The sequence below is a fragment of the Neopelma chrysocephalum genome, unplaced genomic scaffold (assembly GCF_003984885.1).
Source record: "Neopelma chrysocephalum unplaced genomic scaffold, ASM398488v2 Primary Assembly neopelma1_23, whole genome shotgun sequence".
Taxonomy (NCBI): Eukaryota; Metazoa; Chordata; class Aves; order Passeriformes; family Pipridae; genus Neopelma; species Neopelma chrysocephalum.
The window spans coordinates 13,195,822-13,216,670 of record NW_020897691.1 but is presented as its reverse complement, the minus strand read 5'-3'; the positions used below and the strand labels follow the sequence as shown (position 1 = coordinate 13,216,670).

Genomic DNA, 20,849 nt, shown 5'->3' with positions numbered 1-20,849 from the left:
CCTTCCTTCTATGTTTATATCTGCTTTTGGCATTTCACATGCATGTCCCTTTTCATTAACAGCATGCAAACTAGTAGTTACCCCACTTGCAGCACCATGCTGGCTAGAAAAAAACATGAGTTTTCCCTAATAATATCCCACGTTCCTTCACATATTCAAAGTATGAAGCAGAAAAACTTCCCACAGCAACTGTGCTCCTGGGTAAAGTGTCATTTTTCCCTACCAGCAGAACAGTGTAAAAAGCAGACTTTAAATATCATCCCAAAGCAAACATCACTTCCTTTCTCATCCTAAAGCACAAAACATCCTCAGTAAGTTTCAAAACAATAAAGAAAATTCAAACAAGAAACAGAGCATGAGAGCCAAGAAAAATTCAAAATGAGCAAGTAATTATACAAAATTTCACAGTCAAGACTGCAGTAGCAACACCAGGTGGCTTCAACTGGAGGTTTGCAGAGTGAGTAAAGCTGACTCAGCAATATAGAGTACACACAGTCATTAAGGATCAAAATCTGCTGTAATGCACTCTGAAAACTGCATGTAGAAATAAACTGTATTAAGAGGAACAAAACTAGACATGTTCATGCAAAGAACTATTCTAACATATTAAGAAACAGAATCTTTCATTTTTTCTTAGGACATAGGTAAAATACTGTAATGTTTGTTCTCTCAGCTTCCCCATGCGCATAAATATTTGATACTATTTTCATTACGCATTGACACATTTTAATAGGAGTATTCTAAAAAGAGCAATATTGTTCTAAAAAGTGAATCAAACAAAGTAGTACTTCCAAATCAACATTACCTTGGAAAATCGAGCATTTATCCATTTTGTAAAGGTCTTTTTCTGTACATCATTGTGTTCATCTGAAGAAAGAGAATAAGAAGAAAACAATGAGTGAAGATTCATTCTTCTTAATCCTAGATTGTTCAGAGCAGGTCATATCAAGCACTATCCTGAAGAATTTTCTGCCTAATCTCTCAATAAAGCTGTTCGAACTTCTACAAGACACTGGTACTTGCAGAGTCACACAAATGTTTTGCCCTTGCTAGCAACCACAGCAGCTCCTTTGCATTAGGATCAGCCTCACCTCACCTCCCAGGCAGGATTCTGATGCATAAAACTCACAAGCTCACAATCTGGTGAAAAGCAACCTATGAAACCACGGGCTTTTAATTAAGAGACTTTGTCAACACCTTTTTCCCTAGATGCATTACTCCAAAAGGTGCCAAGGCCCTTATTCAAGCTTCTGATGCAGATAACAGCCTCCTTCAGCACACAGCCCAGCAAGTGTGGTAGCTGAGCTGCTGGAACCACCCTTGAAGCACTTGCAGCCTTACCCACCCTCAGCCTGGCTTTGCACCTGGGTTCAGAACCATGTTAGTGATCAGTCACAGACAAGTTCAGCTAAAGTGTGAGAAGGGCTCAGCAGCCTTTACTTTCAGATGCCCCTACTGGTGTGACACCGAAGTACCACCACCTAGGATCTGGGAGACAGCCAGAAGGACTCAGCAGGAAAGGAGGAAGGACAAGTCCTGCAGTTCAAAGCAGAGGGAGGAGCAGTGGCCTCCAGCTGTGCAGAGAGAAGGTACCTTCCCAGGTTGTTTAAAGAAGTCATTTAGGAGTAACCCACAATTTTACAGAGTCTGTCCCACTAGACTAGGATGAGTCACCTCCAGCAGAGCTCTGTCCATATCACATCTTGGGCAAATTGCACTGAGCACTGCTAAAGGTGAGATTATGCACCTGCACTTAAATGAAAATGACTTAGCTGCTGAAAACCCGACCAAGGAAAGGAAGTGCATGCACTATGGATTTTTACTTCTGCTTGCTGCAGCCAAGAAGAAAAATACATGCAGCCTTCAAAGGCTTCAAACTCCAAATCCAAGACCACAGCCAAAACAGGCAGTGCCTTCTACCAGGCAAATTCAGTTTCACAGCTGCAACTCAGATCACAGTCTCCAAGAGACCTTCAAGACTCCACCAGCTTCTTGACAGACCAGTCTGGAGAGACACACTTCGGGTGCCCACAGCACACTGCTGCCTGGAATGCTTTCTTGCAGAACCTCTTGGTGGCAGCTGGTATCAATTTTTCCAAGCTCCACACCACAAGGCAGCACACTGCTATGGTGTTCAGACTCACTGTCCTGCACTAGGGTGAAGCCAGAGAAAAAGCTGACACTCAAACATTCTAGTTCATGAAATCATGAAAATTTATGCACTCTGAAGCAATGATTATGATTAAAAGGCACCACTTTAAAGATCATACACTTCAGCAGAAGTTGAGATTTATACATTGAAGTTTTACCTACAAAATCCAGATTTTTGTTTTTTAAAAAGTTCAAAAAAAAATTTAAAAAATCACAGAATACAACCAGAAGATTTCTTAGATAGATGACTTCAAATTCTCTCATTTCTGGCCTAACATGCATCTGAAACTCATGCTATTCATGTATTCATGTCTAGTATATCCAGCCATAAAGCTGTGAAAACAATTACCAGGTGTTTTTTACTTAATGGGCATGAACAAAGAATTGGTAGGAAATGACAGTTGATGGACTTGAGCTTTATGAAATTGTCCATAACCATCTAGAATAAAACCTTGGGTTTGGGCTCCTTTTAGGCTACAGCTGAAATACTTGCTTAGGGCACATCAAAGGGTCTACAGCCAGCAGCCCTTGTTTCACCCTTCTATGCCTCTCTTCTTTGGCAGCTAAAGCTGACCCAACACAGCCGACTCCTGAGTCATACCTCAAGCTCAACCAGGCATTAAAGATAGACCAATGCAGAAAAAGATTTTTCTGAAAGAGCTTCAAGATAGCTATTTTGCACACACAGCAGGCCATTCTTAAAACAGGTGGTTAAAACTCAGTGTTGTTCTGGGTGAATATAATTACCTAAGAGATCTCATTAACCCTGCTGTCTTCCCTCAGTGAAATAGAGCTCCTTGTATCAAAGACAGATAGAATGAAATAACTTTCCGGTAGATCCTAACTATCCATCTCACAGGAGACTGACAGGGTCAAGATAAAAATTCCAAATACACATATGAAGATATTTACTCTATTTTGTCCCTACAAGTTTGGGGTTTCTTTTTTCTTTAAAGAGACAGGAATGGACTAGACCATTAACTGCCACTGTTGGACCAAAAATCTAGCTTCGTACAAAACTCAATCCCAGACTCTGTCCAACTCTTGATAACGTTTTCAGTTTCCATTAATTGCAAGTACTATTTGTATTGAACATATTGAGATTTAAACATACTTCTCCCTTTTAAATATCATTCAGTAACCTCTGTCTGTCCCTTTCCTGTCAACACCCCCAAGTACACACCTATGTAGAACCAGGATGCTTCCCTAAGGCTCCATCTACTTTTTCCTTCCCTAAGCTTCAGTGAGAACAAAGAGTAACACCAAAGGTTGAGGTCTCACATTCTTTTAACAGTATTACTCCTTAACGCAATAAAGGCAAAACACAGAGGCCAAAAATAGTTGTATGACTCTGTAAAAGGAACGGTTATGAAAAGGGTCAAGGATTTATAAATCCCGTGCTGTAGGAGCTCTACACTACCAACTCTTGGAGGGTTCAACCCCTTCACAAGCACACTCATAGCAGAAGGCAACAGCTCTTTTCAGCATTACACCAGCTTCACCTCCCAGGACAACGTGAGCAGGCCTCGCTCCTACAGCTGCTCCCCCGACACCTCAGGTCTAGTTCATGTAAGTGCTCCTGCTTTGTGTGCTGCATTACCATAGTGCATTTACTACAAATCCAGCCTCTTTTCTCTCTTTTCAAAAAGAGGGTTTCTTAGGAAGCGGAAGGAAAAAACCCCATCAAGAAACATATCCAATAAACACAAACTACTTAGTCTTGATGAAAGACTCAGTGAAAGAAAAAATATGAATGCATATACCCCAACTACCTCTTCAGTATTAGAGCATCATTTTTATTTCAGTTACACAAGGAATCAGAATCCTCACAATTCCCATTTTCCCAAAATGTCCTGCTCCGTTATAAAACACACAGAGAACACTTGCCCAGTCAGGCTGTTTTCATGTTTGCTTTATAAAAGCCTCTGAAACTGGGATTTTTGTAATTGGCCATTATAGCTAGGGTTGTGTCGAGCTTTCTGCTATAAATCCCTGCAAAAAAAATTGCAACTGAAATGCTGGTTCTTTGTTAATAACAGTGACAAGTTATTTTATCCCTCAAAGTAATTTTCTTTAGATTCCTATGAGTCTGTCAAGCTAACCCCTGGAGGCTGACATTATGATTCGGATAACAAATTAGCCACATTCAGTGAAAAAAACAATATCACCATTCAGCAAAACACACAGTACTCCAGCCAGTCAACTCCTCACACAAGACATTAAAAATGTCAGCAAGTTACAGCCCAGTGAGAAACAAATTCACCAAGTTGCTAAAACATTTGTTTCCTTTCACACTGCCACAGCCTGACAATAAAAGCCAAGAACTGACTCAGGGCCAAATTCTGCTTCATTACCTACTGACGGTTTCCTCTGGCCAACATGGCTCTGCCTGCCCTCAGGTCACTTAATGGACTTGTAATGGACAATGTCAGGACAGTTTGTTCCTTTAGGAGGAAATAAAAACAAACCTAAACATACACACACAAAATGAAACTCTTGTGATGACAAGGAAGAGAAGGAAAGCTTCCTATCCCGGATGCTTGTTTGCTGAAGCCTTCTTCTGTTATACAACATGATGTATGTCCACGCAACTGGAGTACGCTCAAAACAACCAGCTCTTGTGATCTGATGCCCAGTCTGTGTTCTGGTATTCAGTCGCCCTCAACAGCCGCTTCTGCAGCCTTACATACCTCTTCCACCCACAACATTGTCCCTTAATTTCATTTGGGGTACCTTGAAAACACAGTTCAAGTCTAATCTATTACCTTGTGAATATCATGTTTGCAAGCAAAAAGGAATCTAAATTATCTAAAAGTAGAGGTAAAAACAAAAGCCTTGCTGCATTATGGTTTGTCCTTTACTCAACTTCTATTTCATACTGAGAGACAGCTTTCTTATTTCCCCAAAATGCATTATATGCTTACGTGATAGAGCAGTGTTATTTAGCTTTTGAAAGACAAAAGTTATCACGCTCAAAACAGCTGGCAGAACAGCACTATAATGAAAATGCCCCGGAGAAGCATACAGACTAGATTGGCAAATAAAGTGCAGAAATTTCTCAACCACTCCAGCACAGGTTAACAAGGGTCATCTCACATTTTAAGACTTAAATTTTTCTTCCCCACCTCATTATTGAGGTTTTCAGCAAAGGAATTTAGAAATAAAAGAAGGAATTAGCCTGTGGGTTTCAATTAAGACACTTGGAATGTAATGAAGTTAGAATCATCCCTTTGCCTGTGTCTTTAGGCAATCAGGAGTATCTGTTGTAGATACTGTCCCACCCAGGACTAGCACACATGGAAACCCGCCAACAGTAACAAAAAGAGGGATAAGTTTTGTATTTCTGGACAGAAAAAGCATTTTGAAAGCAACTATATTTTTGCCAAACTCCCTCAGACTAATCCACCTATCAAAAGACACAGAAGAAGTATCTAAAATTTGAGGATGGAAATCAGTGTGGCTTTTATCCCTGATAGCAAGAGGCAAAAAGCCAAGCAAGACACAAAGCACCAGAATTTGTGACCACTGAGCTCACAGAATCTCTGATGTTCATCGGGACTACTGGGCCCTGACTTCATCAACACAAAACAGTCTTCATCAGCAGCCCTGCGGTTTTGCATTGGGTTAGGCTTTTTTTTTGGGGGGGGGGGGGAAGGAGAGAAACAGAAAACAAAAGTTAAAATAGTTCCGTAGATTCCCTCTTCTCTTGCAACACCAAAGAGCTCCAGCAACAAGTAATTTCCTTGTAAACTTTCACCTTTGCACTGCAATTTTAAATTCTGCAATCAGTGTTGCGCATAAAGCTTTCCCTCATTCCTTCTCTCTCTCCAAACTTCAGCAATTGGGCAAGCCACAGTTATCTTAATAGTGTCTCTAACAAAAAAAGTAACAATGCCTGCCTACAGCAAATGCCACACAAAATGCAGTTGCCCAAATTATGAATTCTCTGTATAGAACAAACTATGAAATAGACCCATTACCAAAAAAAAAAAAAAAAAAAGCCAAAGCTAAAAAGACCCCTGGACCTCACTCCCCAGTGTTTCCCAACAGCAGACACCACCAAAAACAAAACAACACAGACAACTAACGAGGACCACACTCTGGTTCTGAGCACACTGAAATGTGCTGTGAGTCTAAGCTAAATTGTATTTACTTCACAACAAAAAAATCCCCCAGCAACTGATAACTTAGAGGAAGGCATCATCAAAGCTGAAGGAATATTAAAATAGCTGTTTACATACCTCTCAACAAAAGCAACCTAACACGCCACGCTGCCGGCCTCAGCGCATTGGAATGATGATTAAAAGCAAAGTAGAGATAACTAGAAGCTTTCAGGAGACCAAAATAATGCTGTGACACCAGACACTGAGCCTGACGGCCCACGTTGGTCAGTCAGTGACCCTGCTGTTTTCATGCGATGACAATGCAAACCCAAGAGTAGGAGGCAGTGTCCCAACACCTACACAGGGCTGCTCCAGAAGGCCAACAGGGCCCAGCAACCCCACATTTCACTCCAACAGCTTGCAATGGCTCTCTAACTCTAGGTCAAACCAAGCAGCATCAGCTCCCAGTGCAAGAAAGCCCTGTGAAGCTTTCACATACAATATAAATACATTTGAGCACATATTTCACCAACTGCCCATGATCACCTACCAAGGTTTGAGCCTGAAAAATTTTCTGTCAAAATCTTTGGTTAAAACAAAGGGTTTCAGCTATCAGCAAGTACACTGGGGGAAGGGGAACCACACAAAACCAAAACCACCTGAAATAAAGGTATCACAAATACCTCTGTGATGATAGAGAGTGGATTGGACATGTGCCCCATAGATATCAAAGGATAAACTTCACCCACAAGAAGAGGACAATGCCCTTGCCATCTCCCTGAAATCCCAACCACCATGACAGGGAGGAGAGACAGGAGAGGCAGGTAACTCCTGCCCAAAAATCTGGCAATTAAGATGTTTCTAAGCACACAAACAGTAAGGCACCTGTGAAAGAAAGAGACAGAAAAAATTTATGAACACAAAATCACACACTAGCTTTACTACAGCTAGTTTTGTTACAAGCACAGATTACATTTTTGAATTTCTAAGCAGTTACAAAGAAAACTGAATCGCTTTCCACAAGTTAGTGTTAGCCATCTGCTCTTTTTTCTCTGCCCAAATTAGAACTGTTATTAGGCTCACTTGCACTTGTGGAGGTCATTCACAGGATATAAGGTCAGAGGGATCACTGTGATCATCTAGCATAATCTCCTGCATAACAGAGGAGCCACCTGCACAAAAAGCCCATCTGAATAGCAGAAGGAAGCAGAGACAACAGATGTCAAAGACCCCGCTCAGGCCCAAGTAAGCAATACTGCCTGGATAGAGAAGGAAGCCAAGCCATAAACTGTATATATGTGAGTAGCTCTCTCTGCTAGTTATGGCAGAGTTTCAAATCAGGCAGACATCACAAGCAACCTTGTTTGAACATCTTCAGGAAACAATGTTCACAGTACAAAATACAATGTTATTTTGTTCTCTGTGACAAGAGAGTAAAGATAGTAGCACTCTGCAGTTATCCACAACACGGACTTTTTCTGCTCTCTCATATTCCAGAGTCTATTCTAACCCAACTCCACTCAGCCATAGGTTTTCCAATTCTCCTTTTCCAAAAGCCTAAAGGCTGCAACTCCAAACCCTCCTCACTCCCTGTCTTTTCACTCCAAATATTAAAACTTTTCCTGATCCATCCCCTCAGAGCTGCCTTTCTTTTAGCCAGGCTTCTACAGTCTGTCATAATTCCTGCTCTAAAACTCTTTAGGGTAAGAGCTTATCACAAATAGAAGCCAATTCCTGAGACACAGATTAGTAATACCTGGCTCTTACATATTACTACATGCTCCAATTTCCTAATGAGAAGATTAAGAATGCTTGGCTTTCTATATATTAGTGGATGCCCCACTGGTGCCAGCTCCTCCCCACCACTTCTCTGGCCTCTCACTCCAAGCTCCCACTCCATCCCAGCACACAGGTGCAGGCTACAATCTGGTATGCACCAGGTTGTCCTTCACATGCATACGCTGACTCGCCATCCGTCAGGCAGCAGGAAAGACATCTACACTTTCTTTTTAAAATTCTTCTTCAGTGAAGGCATTGCATTCAGGGCCTCCTGATTTTCACAGAACCTCTACCTACTTAGTTAGCTTTACAACACAGAAGTAGCTTTATGAATATTGGATTGAATTTCCACTAGTTAATATAAATTGGACCAGTTATGCAGGGGGAAAAAAAGACTGGAAGACAAGCATTATCAGAGTATCCTACTTTCCTTGTGAACATGGATTAATCAACAGATTTCAAAAAACTGTACGCTATTAATATATTTTTAAAATTACACAAATGCTAATTAAATGTTTCTGAAAGGAAGTTAACCAAGTATCTCCTGATAGAGACCATATAGGTGGCATTTCAGTGACAGCAGTGTGCAGACTAGAGTAATTTAAAAACAAATGGAATTTATAACCCCACGGAATTTAAGTCTTTCTTAGCAGTCCAGTGTGGAAGACATAATAACAACATAGCAACTTGAGCAGTTAAGTTATGCAAAATTAAGGTGTTAGTTTCCTAGGTTTGATTGTCTCAAACCTCTGATAGTTTTTAGACATCTAGTCTTAAGACCAAAAAAAAATACAATTGGTATTTCATCTATGGAAGGTAATAAAAAATGAACTTTCCAATGCTAATTAACTCAGAAATTAAAAAAGGAGAACAAGAAAGAAATGTCTTTACAAAGCTATAACACTGTCACTTAAGCTGTCAGGGTAGGTTTAGATAGGATGATAGGAAAAATTTCTTCACTGAAAGGGTGGTCAAGCATGAGAACAGGCTGCCCAGAAAGATGGTGAAATCACCATCCCTGCAGGTGTTCAAATGGCATGTGGACATGGCATTTAGGAATATGGTTTAGTGGAAAGTCACTTAACAGACTACATACTAGAAATCTTCTACACTCTTCTGTGGCCAGCTTATAACAACTGACTAATACATTTCAATTCTTCACCATCAAGATTCATACCAAGTCATGTTACCTTTACAAATTCCTGGGCACACAACAGTTGGAAGATAGAAGCAGAGGGAACTGTTGCATACCAGTCTCTGCAAGAAACTTAAGCTCAGTCTCTACAGAAATCAAATAGGCAAATAAAGTTTAAAAAAGCATAAATTGCTTATTTTGTTTCCAGACAGCCTGAGCCTCATTAGCTATTCCATTATTTTGTCAAGGATCAGTCACTGATGCCTGTAAATTATTCACCTCAGCCTATTAACCTTTGTAATTACCAAGATGAAACCTGAAACTTAGAAGGTTTAAAGGAAGCCCCTAAAATTCACGTGGTGTAATGGTGCTCTAAAGATGAAGGAGAAGCAAGCAAAAGAATGAACAGAGTAACTAAAGAATTCAAATCCAAAATATTTATTAGCACAAACTACACCAGATAGTCTCACTTCTATCCATAAAATAATCCAGCAAGTTCACTACAGAAATGATCACCGTAACTTTCCTGCTCTTAGCTTCACATGACCAATCCAAAGTGTGTTAAGTGTCTGGTACTGTCATTCAGCTTTAGTGAGGAAAATTAAGTAAAAGGCAAGTCCAATTCTTCAGATAAATTATTTCCTTTCCCAGTCACGTTCCTTTGCTGGCCAAGGAATATCGCGCCACTGGGGAAGGGGGAACTTTCGTTCAGAAAAATATGATATTAAGCAAAGCTTTGAGCACTTTGTCCATGATGAAATGAGTATTCTTTCTCTCGAGGCAAGAAGAAACAGAGTCATAAAGGTGTCTTATTCTTGTGTGTTCAGTGAGACACCTTAATGGAGAAAAAATAAAAGATAAATTGGAGTAAAGTACTATGACTGGTCCCTTCTTATGGCTGCTGGAAAACATTTTCTTTTGTCATTTGATCAGAACAGCAGTAGGTTGAGGCACTGCTAATCCTATATTCTAATTAAACTCTTATTTCCTTCCCTGGCTTAGTCATTAATTAGTCTCCAAAGTTAAAGCCCTTCCGATTAACTGCTCTGAAAGTACATAAATTCTGTTTGGCAGTTAGAGGATAAATATCTGGAATGCATTAAACCAGGTATTTATGCAATCAAGCAAGCCACTGATCACCAACAGTGTGAGCCCACTGAATACTTCTGAACACTTCAATACAGAAAGATCCACTCCCGAAAGTGTGACAAAAACTGGAGAAGATACTCCGCTCTTGTGAGACTCCATCTGAAGTCCTGCATCCAGTTCTGGGGCACCCAACATAAGAAGTAAGTGGACCTGTCGGAGCAGGTCCAGAGGAGGGCCATAAAGATGATTTGGGGACTGGAACATCTCTCCCATGAAGACAGGCTGAGAGAGTTGAGGTTTAGTCTTGAGAAGAGAAGGCTTCAGAGATACCTTACAGCAGCCTTCCAGTATCTAAAGGAAGGCTAACAAGCAAAATGGGGAGGGACTTTATCAGAAAGTGCACTGAGAGGATAAGGAGTAAAAGTTTTAAACTGAAAGACAGTATATTTAGATTACATATATAAAAGCCATTCTTCACTATGAGGGTGGTGAAGCACAGGAACAGGTTGCCCAGAGAAGCTGTGGGTGCCCCATCCCTGGAAGTGTTCCAGGCCAGGCTGGACAGGGCTTTGAGCAACCTGGTTTAGTGGAAGGTGTCCCTGTCCACAGCAGGGGGTTTGGAACTAGATAATCTTTGAGGTCCCTTCCAACCCAAATCATCCTATAATTCTATGAAAATACAACAACGGAGCAGTCAAAAAGGAGAGCAAACAAAGTTCAAAGCCTACAAAGCCTTCGGAAGAACTCGAGCCATGGGCTTTCAGCTGCCAATTGCTTAGGCAAAGGACTTCATGTACACATGCCAATCCCCATGCTTTTATTATTTAATAGCAAGCTTTTAGGAGGACTGTGATGGAACCTGTGCAAATGCAGGGTTTGATTACTGTCACTCTAACACATTAAGTGGCTTTGTGTACTGTTTGGAATTAATAATAATGGCCAGTCTTCGCGAACGAAGATTTGGGGAAAGGTCTTTTACCTTTCCAGCCTGCGCAATGGATTTTTTAGGTGAGACACAGCCTGCGCTGAACTGAGCCCACCCTTTAATCCTAAGGTTCATCTGCCGGGGCCAAGCAAGCTTGGACAATGGCAGTGAGGTCCTCAGGACGTAGGTTTGTTTAGAGTGACCTTCTCATAGATGGATGGCCTCACAGGGCTAACGAGCTACCATCTGCCTGGGGGACTTGGGATTCGAACCTGGGTCGCAGCAGTGAGAGTCCTGCATGCTAACCACTAGGCCACCAGGGGTCATATCACTTTTACCTTTCTGGAAACTGGCTAAACAAACAAAACAAAAAGTCATCTTATGAAAGCAAATAACCACATGTCATTATTACTGCTGTCTCTGGCAACAACTTCAGTAGATCGGTCATACTCACAGGTGTAATCCTGTCCTGAGTGCATTTTCAGAAAGGATTCTTTTGCATGCCTTCACAGTGGCACCAAGCCCACTCAGGATTCACAGCTCTTGTCCAGTACACAATTGCCCAGATGAAGCAGCTCAAGAGCTCCAAGTCCCTGACTTTCTGTTTCACCTTCTGCCAAAGGTCAATGTCCCTGCAGCAGACAGATGGTGTCTATGCCTCAGGGAGGATGGTACTTACAGCCTGAACATTGCTAGCCTGAGTACCAAAATTAATGATGATAACCACCGGTGAAACGAGAAAAAAGACGGCACTACCATAAATTGGCTAAAAAAGCAGAGACAAGCTTACGGAAGTAAGAGTCCACTAAAAGACAGATATAATTTATGGCTGTAGAAATCCCTGAACTGCAAACCACTGGAAAATAAGGCATATTAGAGGAAGCACCACCGAAGATCTGCTTATGGAACAAGTATAAGCACATGGTGTGGTGTGGACACCACCACAGGCGCCATGCTTGGCTAAACCCAGCACAGCCCTCTTTATGGTAACCCACTCCCCTGCTAAACTGAACAAGAACTGTGAATCCAAGCACCCAGGTTGAAGAGATAAGTAACAAATCAGTTCATCAGACCAATTTCAGTGTTGAAACAGCCAATAGAAGATCAAGAGAGTAGTTCAGTATCAGTGTTCAAGACCTTTTAAAAGCAGGCTTAATTAGATAGCAATGTTAGGAATCCGCCCCATACAGAAGGCCTTTGTATCTTTGAATGACCTTTAAAATGAAAGCTAGTAGCACAGGAAGAAACACAGGTATAGTCTGAAAAAAATTTCCACCATCAATGGACATAAATCAGCATTTAAACACAGACACATACACTATTGAGTCTTGCTGGCACAACATCATCTTGATACATGAAAAATGCACATGGACATCACTAATAGCAATTGCCAAATGCACATGGACATCACTCTGGCATAGCCAAATCTGTATTAATGAAGAGCTTTTGCTGGCTTCATTTACTTATATTGAGGAAATGACGACAACTGCATGGCAGATCAACTCTCTCTGCCAGTAAGAAACGGAGGCTATACAGCAAAGCAATACCAAGTACAGCCTCTGCATCAGACAAAAGCATCTGATGTAATATAAAATGATCATTTCCTCAATGTAAAGGTTTCTCTTGAAACTCAGAGCATTTGGTCTGAGCTATTTTAATCAATAAAAGTACTTATACCTTTCTTAGAGGACTAAAAGTAAGATCAGCACTTTTCTTAACCCCCACCCCAGAAAAAGCCAGAACAAAATCACCATTGCTGGGTCACATAAGGCAAGAGGGAGTTTCTTCTAAGGCTTTCATATTTCCACTCCCATCCCACCCCAGAAAGAAAAGCTATTTGCAAGTGGTGCCAAATAATATTTCTTACAACAATTGTACTGAGCAAGTATTTCCCAAATCTCCCAAAATACATGCTATAAGCAAAGTGTGGACAAGAGCCGTGCTTAAAGGCCAGGGTTCTGTACAACATCCCAGTGTGAGGTTAGTTCTTAGCACCTTCTCTGCACATCCTCAGTTCTCCCAAGAGCCAGCCACACATTAGTTTTGTCAGACCTATCCATGTAAAGACTCCCAAGTACCAGACAGCTCTGGTGAAGCAAAGCCCAATTGCTTTGAGCAGGTTGTGAAGGGTCTAGATGGATGTGTAATTGCTCAGAGACAAAGGGTCAAATGAGGAACAAAAAGGAGATGGGGATAGGGCCGGGATGTACTCCTAGAAGCATGCAAAAACACTTGGCTCTGTGAAATAAAAGCAATACTCACATGGTTCCCCAATGGGATTAAGAGAAGTCTGCTTTCTATTTAACATTTATTTGCATTTCTAAGTGACCATAATAAATTAACTTCATACACATTTACAAGAATTTCAAAGTCTCAATAAAATGATGTATTTAACTAACCACAAACTATAAAGCCTGGCAGTAAAAAAACCCAAACAAAACCAAAAATGCATTTTACGCTCCGCAGGTTATGCAAATATAGTACCTTAATGAAAGATTCTTATTTCTGAAACATTATCATCACAGAAAGAACAAGTGGTATGAACAGGGTGAAATAAACTACAAAACAGAAATCAAAAGTCATCTCCTAATAACACTGTTGTCCTCATATGACTTATCTTTGAATTTTTAGCTTTGTGTACTATAAACTATGTGTGGGAAGAAAGTGGGGAATGCATATAGAAAGTATTTTTAATTCAATTTTAAATTCTTTTCTACAAACTAAAAAGCAAAAAGAGGTTTACTTTTAACACTGTGTTAACTGTCACAAGTAACTTCAGCATTTCTGACAGTCTTACCCGCATCACACAAGGCAAAACTAAGCTATGCGATTGATGAAATTTGCTAAAACTTTGAAATTGTTCCACTTTAACATATCACCTTAAACCATTGTAATGTAAATACAGTTGAAAACCTTAAACAGTTTAATATTTAACAGTTATTCCAAGATCTTTCTGCAGCTGTTTGTTCCTTTAGAAAACAAACTATAAAACCACTAAGTTTTTTTTAAAGAAACACCACAAATGTTTTCATCCCTGACACAATGATATAAGAAGCTTAATTCCCATAATACAGATTAGATCTTCATATCTGAAGATTTCTAATTTCACTTGGTGTCAACTACCACTTCTGATTTTCCACAGTATTGCTGTATTAAGGCTACTCTTTAAATGTTAGATTTTTGTTAACCAGGAACATACAAGCAAAGCTGCAGTAGAAAAAAAGGAAACAAAACTTTTTAAATTACAAAGAAGCAAGGAAACGGGAAACAGTATTAAGGATGTACAGAAGGGCATACGAACTCATGCACACTGCTGTCTGAAGTATCACAGAGCAAGCTGCAGTACAGTGTTCATATTTCAGATTATCAATGCTGACACACAAGAGCAACCTGTGGCAGAAGCAGAATCATTCACAGAACCCAAGTATTCATGAAGTCTACTCTGAAGGGGCAAGAAAAGAATTCCTGCTACTGCACACACATCTGCAAGCTGGTATAGCAGGATGAAATACATCCTAAATGTCAGTCATCTACCTACCCATTATTTGCTCAAACAGCACAAGAGACATTATCACTGTCCAATAGATTTGGAAATGAAAATTCACTTTTGAAGAGTAACTTAAGTGGTCAGAAGATACACAGTACTCCCTTTTTTATACAGTTATTCTACTAAGTATTGCTATGATCTCCCTCAAACTTACAGTCTGGCTAAGAAGGGTTCTGGAAGTGCTTAAAAGGCAGTATCGATCTGCTTTATCCTCCCAAATCTTTTCAGTCCAACTACAAACTGGCATGACTGGCTTCACAAGACGACATCTGCAAACTTCTGTTTATTCAGAAATAGAACCCTCAAATTTTGTAAGTGACAAGTGAAAACTGAGTGAAAGGAGGGAATGCAAAGGAAGAATCAGAGTGTCAAAGGGACATCTAAGAAGGCTAGAAAATAAAAGGAATATATGTGAAGATTTGTTTTCAAAAGAATTAGCATGATTGAGAGATGACATAGCAACCTATTACGCTAGTTTGAAGTTTGGTGCATTTCGTTACAACATTCCACATGAAAGAGACTTGTCTCCAGTCCTGCAGAGATAAGTACACAATAAAAAGAAAAACATCAACTTGCTAAAAACTAAAAGCTCGGGAACTGTCTTGTCACATTGTTCCACTCTTTCAATTCATGTTACAACACTGTTATTCCTCAAGTCTTTATATGGCTGCAAAAAGGAAAAGCAATTAAGGCTGACTACCAGCCTTAGCACCCTTCAAATGCAGAATGAAATTTGGGCTCAGTAAGGGAGCATTAGAAGATGACAGAACTCTAGCTGCTCAGCTGCAATAACTACACCTCCTAGACATGCAACACTACAGAAAAAAACCACAGAAATTTTCAGGAAAAGCCCGCATTTCTACCTTTTATTCTCTGCCTTTAGCATAGTAGAAGAAACCATGTAAGAAAGCAGTATGTGAAGATACTCATTCTTGGAAGAGGAAGAAATACATAAGACTAAGAGCGAGCAAGGATGACACATGGATGTTTGTATTTATCGTACCATCTCCAACCATATGACACAAGTTCTTCATCTGGATTGTGTCAATCTCCAAAACACAGGACAGCAGAAAGGTATATCAGGAGGGGAAAGATGCAGATAGAAAGCAAGTATCAGTTAAGACACAAAACCTGAAGAATTAAGAGATAAATACAGAAGTGTCATATTATAGTCAGATCAGGAAGGATGGCCTTATTAACACCACACTCTCTAAGCAGCTGAGCTAATCTGCGTTCTGTGAGTGCACCAACATCCCCATGCCCAGACAACTCATCCACTGCAGCCCCTCAAATCAAGAACCTGAGAATTGGAAGGTATTTATCAAATAACTTCAAAGAGGTACTTAAGCATAACATAAGGAGGAAAGCTGAAGGTCACACAAAAAAACCACCACAGTAGTAGCAAAATCATAATTGTGCAAAGTTAAAAAAACACACACCACATCACTCATCTATACCAGGGAGATTTCCAAAAATATGTTTCTCTGACAACATAAGTTACTGGTTTGGAACTTTGTTTTAACTCTCTTAACTACACATTTGATTTGTTTCTTAGTGAAGGTGAAGGCTCAATAATTCACTTATACTGCCATGAGAACACAACAGAAGAATGAATATGCAAAGACAAGGGAAAAAGCTTCCATGATTTAGTAGATGTGAGAGAGCACTCTTCCACTGCAAAGCAGTCAATAATAACACAAGCCAATCAGAAATTATCTATTTGCCTCAAAAGTCTTTAAGAGCTATTGCTAAGCCAGTAAAGCATTTCCCCAAAACCTCTTGCTTTGCAGGCTGTCTGAGCCACTTTACAGGAATTTCTACCAAGTCTAACATCAACTTTGCTCTGCTCCCACAGACTGCACTATAAAAAATAAGATGGCTACAGATTTATTCAGTGTCACAGCCAATTTTTAATTGAACAGGGAGCAATGGCTCTGGGAGGACCACATGCTACTGAACTGATGAAGAACACTTATTTTTCTTAATTACTTCAGCCACTGATAATTTTTGTACACAGACATGTTTGGTTCTGTTTGGATTCGGAAGGGTTGTTTTTTGTGGGGTGTTATTTTTAATGGCTAGAGTAAATTTTTTAGGCTTGTCAAATAGCTTCCCATTTTACACATAAAGAGTACATTTACACTGTCAAAACAATAGCTAATTATTTACCTGAGATGGATCCGCTGTGTATAGTGTTCAAGGATATTCACTAGGACAAGGCTATCAGAACATACACATTTTGTCACAGATCTGACTCACCCTCTGTCACTCTGGAGGTGTGACAGCTACGAGGCACATGCAGCTTTGTGCACGCCACAGAGGGGACTGGAAACAGGGCAGCAAATAAGGAACGCCATGCCAGGACTTCGCAAAAGGCACTAGAAAACATTCACTACTCCCGCATATGCTGGCTGTAAACCAGTCTTACTGCTCCTGCAGGCTCCTTCAGTTGATGCCATTAAACCTAAGAGTAGCATTTACACACAGAGCAGCAGATCACTGTTTAGCAGCTGATCAAGACCATTTTCAAGATGCTGCAAATATTTAATGCAAGTCTGCTTACCAGAAACATGGGTTTCATTTGTGTTGGTTTTAGAGTCACACACCATAAAGAAAGGTACAAGGAAAAGTTATCAGCCAAACCCTGCTCCCACAAGCATTAGCATATTTGCTAAACCATATTTGGAATTACTTTCAGACATATTTAAGTTTGTTTCAGATCAAGAGTCCATTTTTACTATCTGAACATTTTTGGACCATAGTAAGCTCATGCTCTTGCTGAGAGTTGACCACATATGTCTGCCAAGAAAAGTCAGCTTTTCTCACAAATAAAAGCCCAGTTCTAATTGAAGATATAATTTAAATAAGCTTTTTCATTCCCACTGGGGGAGGGAGGCAAGGATTTGGGAATGAAGGAGTGCAACTGAATGTGGGAAGACAAGAACACGTAGGGAGAAGGTGTTTTAGCTTTTGTCTTTGTTTCACACTATCCTATCCTATTTTAATTGTCAATAAATCAAAAGAACTTCCCCTCAATCAAGTCTGCTTTGCCCACAGTTTGAACTGGCAAGTGATATCCTTGTCCCCATTTCAACCCATGAGCTTTCCAGTCTTCTTTTTCTCCCCCTGTCCAATTGAGGGGAGAGTGAATGAGTAGCTGGATGGGCATTTGGCAGCTACCAAAGTCAACTTACCAGACGGACTGAACAGCAACAAAGAAAATATGAGCTGCAATAAGGCACACTTACTGCAACTTAGACAGAAAAATCTTTCCCCTTAGCTCAGAGCAGGACATCTGATAAGACAGCAAACTAGTTTATGTGGCCATAAAATAATTCCAGCTCGACTCCTGAGGGCAAATTCTTGAAGTTATTTTTATTGCTATAACAAAAATAATAAAACACCCACAAAAAAAACCCCAAACCAACCACCAAATACATTTTTAAAAAAAGAGAAACAAGATGCATGCTCTATATACAAAGTCTGTTACAGTATTGCTTACTATCACTCCTAAATCATTTGATCCTAACAATGAGTTAAACCACAGTGTTTTCTGATATTAATCCATTGCAAAATGAAATATATTGGAAGGATAACGTTCTGCATTGTCAGCAATACCTTGGTTTCTCTTTCAGTTGCAAAACCAATAAAATCACTTGGTTAAAATAAGCACTTTTTTTTCCCTTAGTCACAGGTAGATAAAATACACAAAACAAAAAGCACCTCCAATAGAAGACTGGCACTACTGTGCACTGAAGTGGGAACAACAGACAGTTTGATTATTTTCAAGAATATACCACTTGATATTATTAGAGACAGGAATTAAAGTGTATCAGAATCAACTAAAAACACAAGAGGTATACTGATTGGTTTAATCCTGTCAAGGTATTAGCATTTGCAACTTTCTGCTAACAAGTTACATATAATCAGTTCTGTCCACAGGTCAAAAACCAAAAGGATAAAAAATACTTGCTTTCATTTAATAACAATTTACTGCTTGCTTACTGCAGCAACACATTTACTGCTTGCTTACTACAGCAGAGTACACTATCAGTAAGTCATCATTTGATACTCAAGTTCACCAGCTATATTTTCTCTCATTTTTATTAAATGGAAATGAGCTTAAACATTGTGGGAGACTCCACCTGCATTCAGGACTACTTAACAAAATGCTGAGATATGTTCTCACAGGAAAGTTGTCTGTGTAACCCACATGTGGAACTTTTTTCAAGCTACTGGAGTTACTGCTTGTAGATTAGATAAAGAATACTTGCATGAAATTTTATGGCAACAGATAGGGGAATGATGGTGAGATATCAGGTGACAGCATTTTATATCTTTCTTGTACACAATGCTAAGAATCCCAGTGTATTAATATTCAATCTCAAACTGACATCTTCAAGCTAAAGCTTAAAATTTTCTCACTGGAAGGAAAACTACAACAAGAATTAGTAAAAAGTTGCTTGGTCAAAAATTATAATGCAAGACCTACATTACAGAAAATCAGAGAAAAGAAAATGGATGCTATTTAGTAATACAGATTAGTTTTGAAATATTCAATTCCAAGTTTATATTTATTTCAGCAACTAAAAAGATCATATTCAAGACCTTCAAAAGTTTTCTGCATCTGAAGTGGAGAAATAGCAGAAAGGAATGTGCCTGACAAATTTGGGGGAAAAAAAATCAGTATAAAGACTGTATGTAAGAGAGAAAGGACCTTTTGAGGGATCTATTATTCTACTTTCAGAAATTAACAACTTGACTATTTCTTTGCTACCCTAAAAGCAGCACTGGAAATGTTTTCCCTATATATATAAAGAGACATGTGACACAAGCCAAGTAAATATTGATTTTACTACAGATGAGCTAGGAGCAGAAGTTAAAACATTCTATGCAGACCATTGAAATTATGAATTGCTTTAAAAATATTTTGCATTATAAGGTATTAAACCAGCTAAGAACCTTTTAAAATAATCTGAAGCTTAAAATGATTGAGCTGTACAATTTTAGCAGGGGAAAAGTATAGCTGAGAAGCAACATTAAAAGGCCAGACTTTAGCAGCTCAGGAAGCCAAGCAGGATGCTCTCTTTCAACCCAAAGCAGGCAGTCCTGAAGCCTTGATGCTGGGAGACAGCTCAGGGGCAACCCTGGAAAAGCACTGGGCTGGAAACAGTCACCAACACAAGAGGGGATCGGTAGGGACAACATCTCTTTAAGAAGTTAGCCTCACAGCTAGAAAACTCTATGCGCTCCTTCTAGCCAGTTTACCCGAACAATGACAAATACATGATCTCTGACATGGTTCTACTACCTGCCCAGCTCTACTCACATCCCAGGCATATAACTGAATGTTGCACCTGTATACTGTAAGTTGGTATATCTCAGGCCCTGATTTCAAGTTAATCAGATCCAGAACAGTTAAGCCTGAGCAATATTTTATCTCAATAAAGAGGAGATATTTCATAACTGCAGTACAAAACACACACTGTAGTCAAATGCAGCAAGACAGATACAACCATCCTGCTTCCATCTGCATATGCAATACTAAATGATCTTTTATCTGTCAAATATTACCAAGGGTTGTCAGTTCACACTGTTGCGTGGCAGGTTTGATTGGGGCAGACACAAGGGGAAAGCTGTTGACTGCCATCCTGCACAGCACAGAACTCAGACAGCACACTCCCTAATTTCTACAGTGAACCGTGAACCGTTTGCTGCTTTTCTGAACACTTAGATAGAAATTCATCTCAGTACGTAACAAGTGCCAGAGTAAATGCATCTCCTTGCCCCGCAGCACAAGCCCATTTTTTTTTACTCGCTGGAAGGATCAGCCAGGGAATTATTGCAATTTGCTTTCTCAGCCTCTTGCTTAGTGAAGATTAGGGCTCACTCCACCCAGACGCCACACAAATGAGGTCACATAGCAGACCACAGTGCTGCCAATTCCTGCCCTATTCATCAGGGACAGGGGCAGGAAGCATATGTAGCTCTCAAGTTAAGGGTCACACCATTTCAGTGAAAACATAAAAGTGGACCAGCGGCACATTATTCACCGGTCGATGGAACATGGTTTCTCCGTATGGCAGAAGTGAGTCACAGGCACCACTCTGTCCAACACAA

At 39.9% G+C, this 20,849-nt stretch overlaps 1 protein-coding gene across 4 annotated transcripts in view; it reads right to left on the bottom strand.

Moving 5' to 3' along the window:
• The window catches only part of UTRN (utrophin), a 380,224-nt gene that overhangs the window by 322,385 nt on the left and 36,990 nt on the right, over positions 1 to 20,849 (bottom strand). For all 4 annotated transcript variants that reach the window (XM_027687304.1, XM_027687284.1, XM_027687314.1 and 1 more), the window contains one exon: positions 806 to 867. In XM_027687304.1, coding sequence (XP_027543105.1) covers positions 806 to 867 — 62 coding nt within the window. The remainder of the gene's footprint in view (positions 1 to 805; positions 868 to 20,849) is intronic.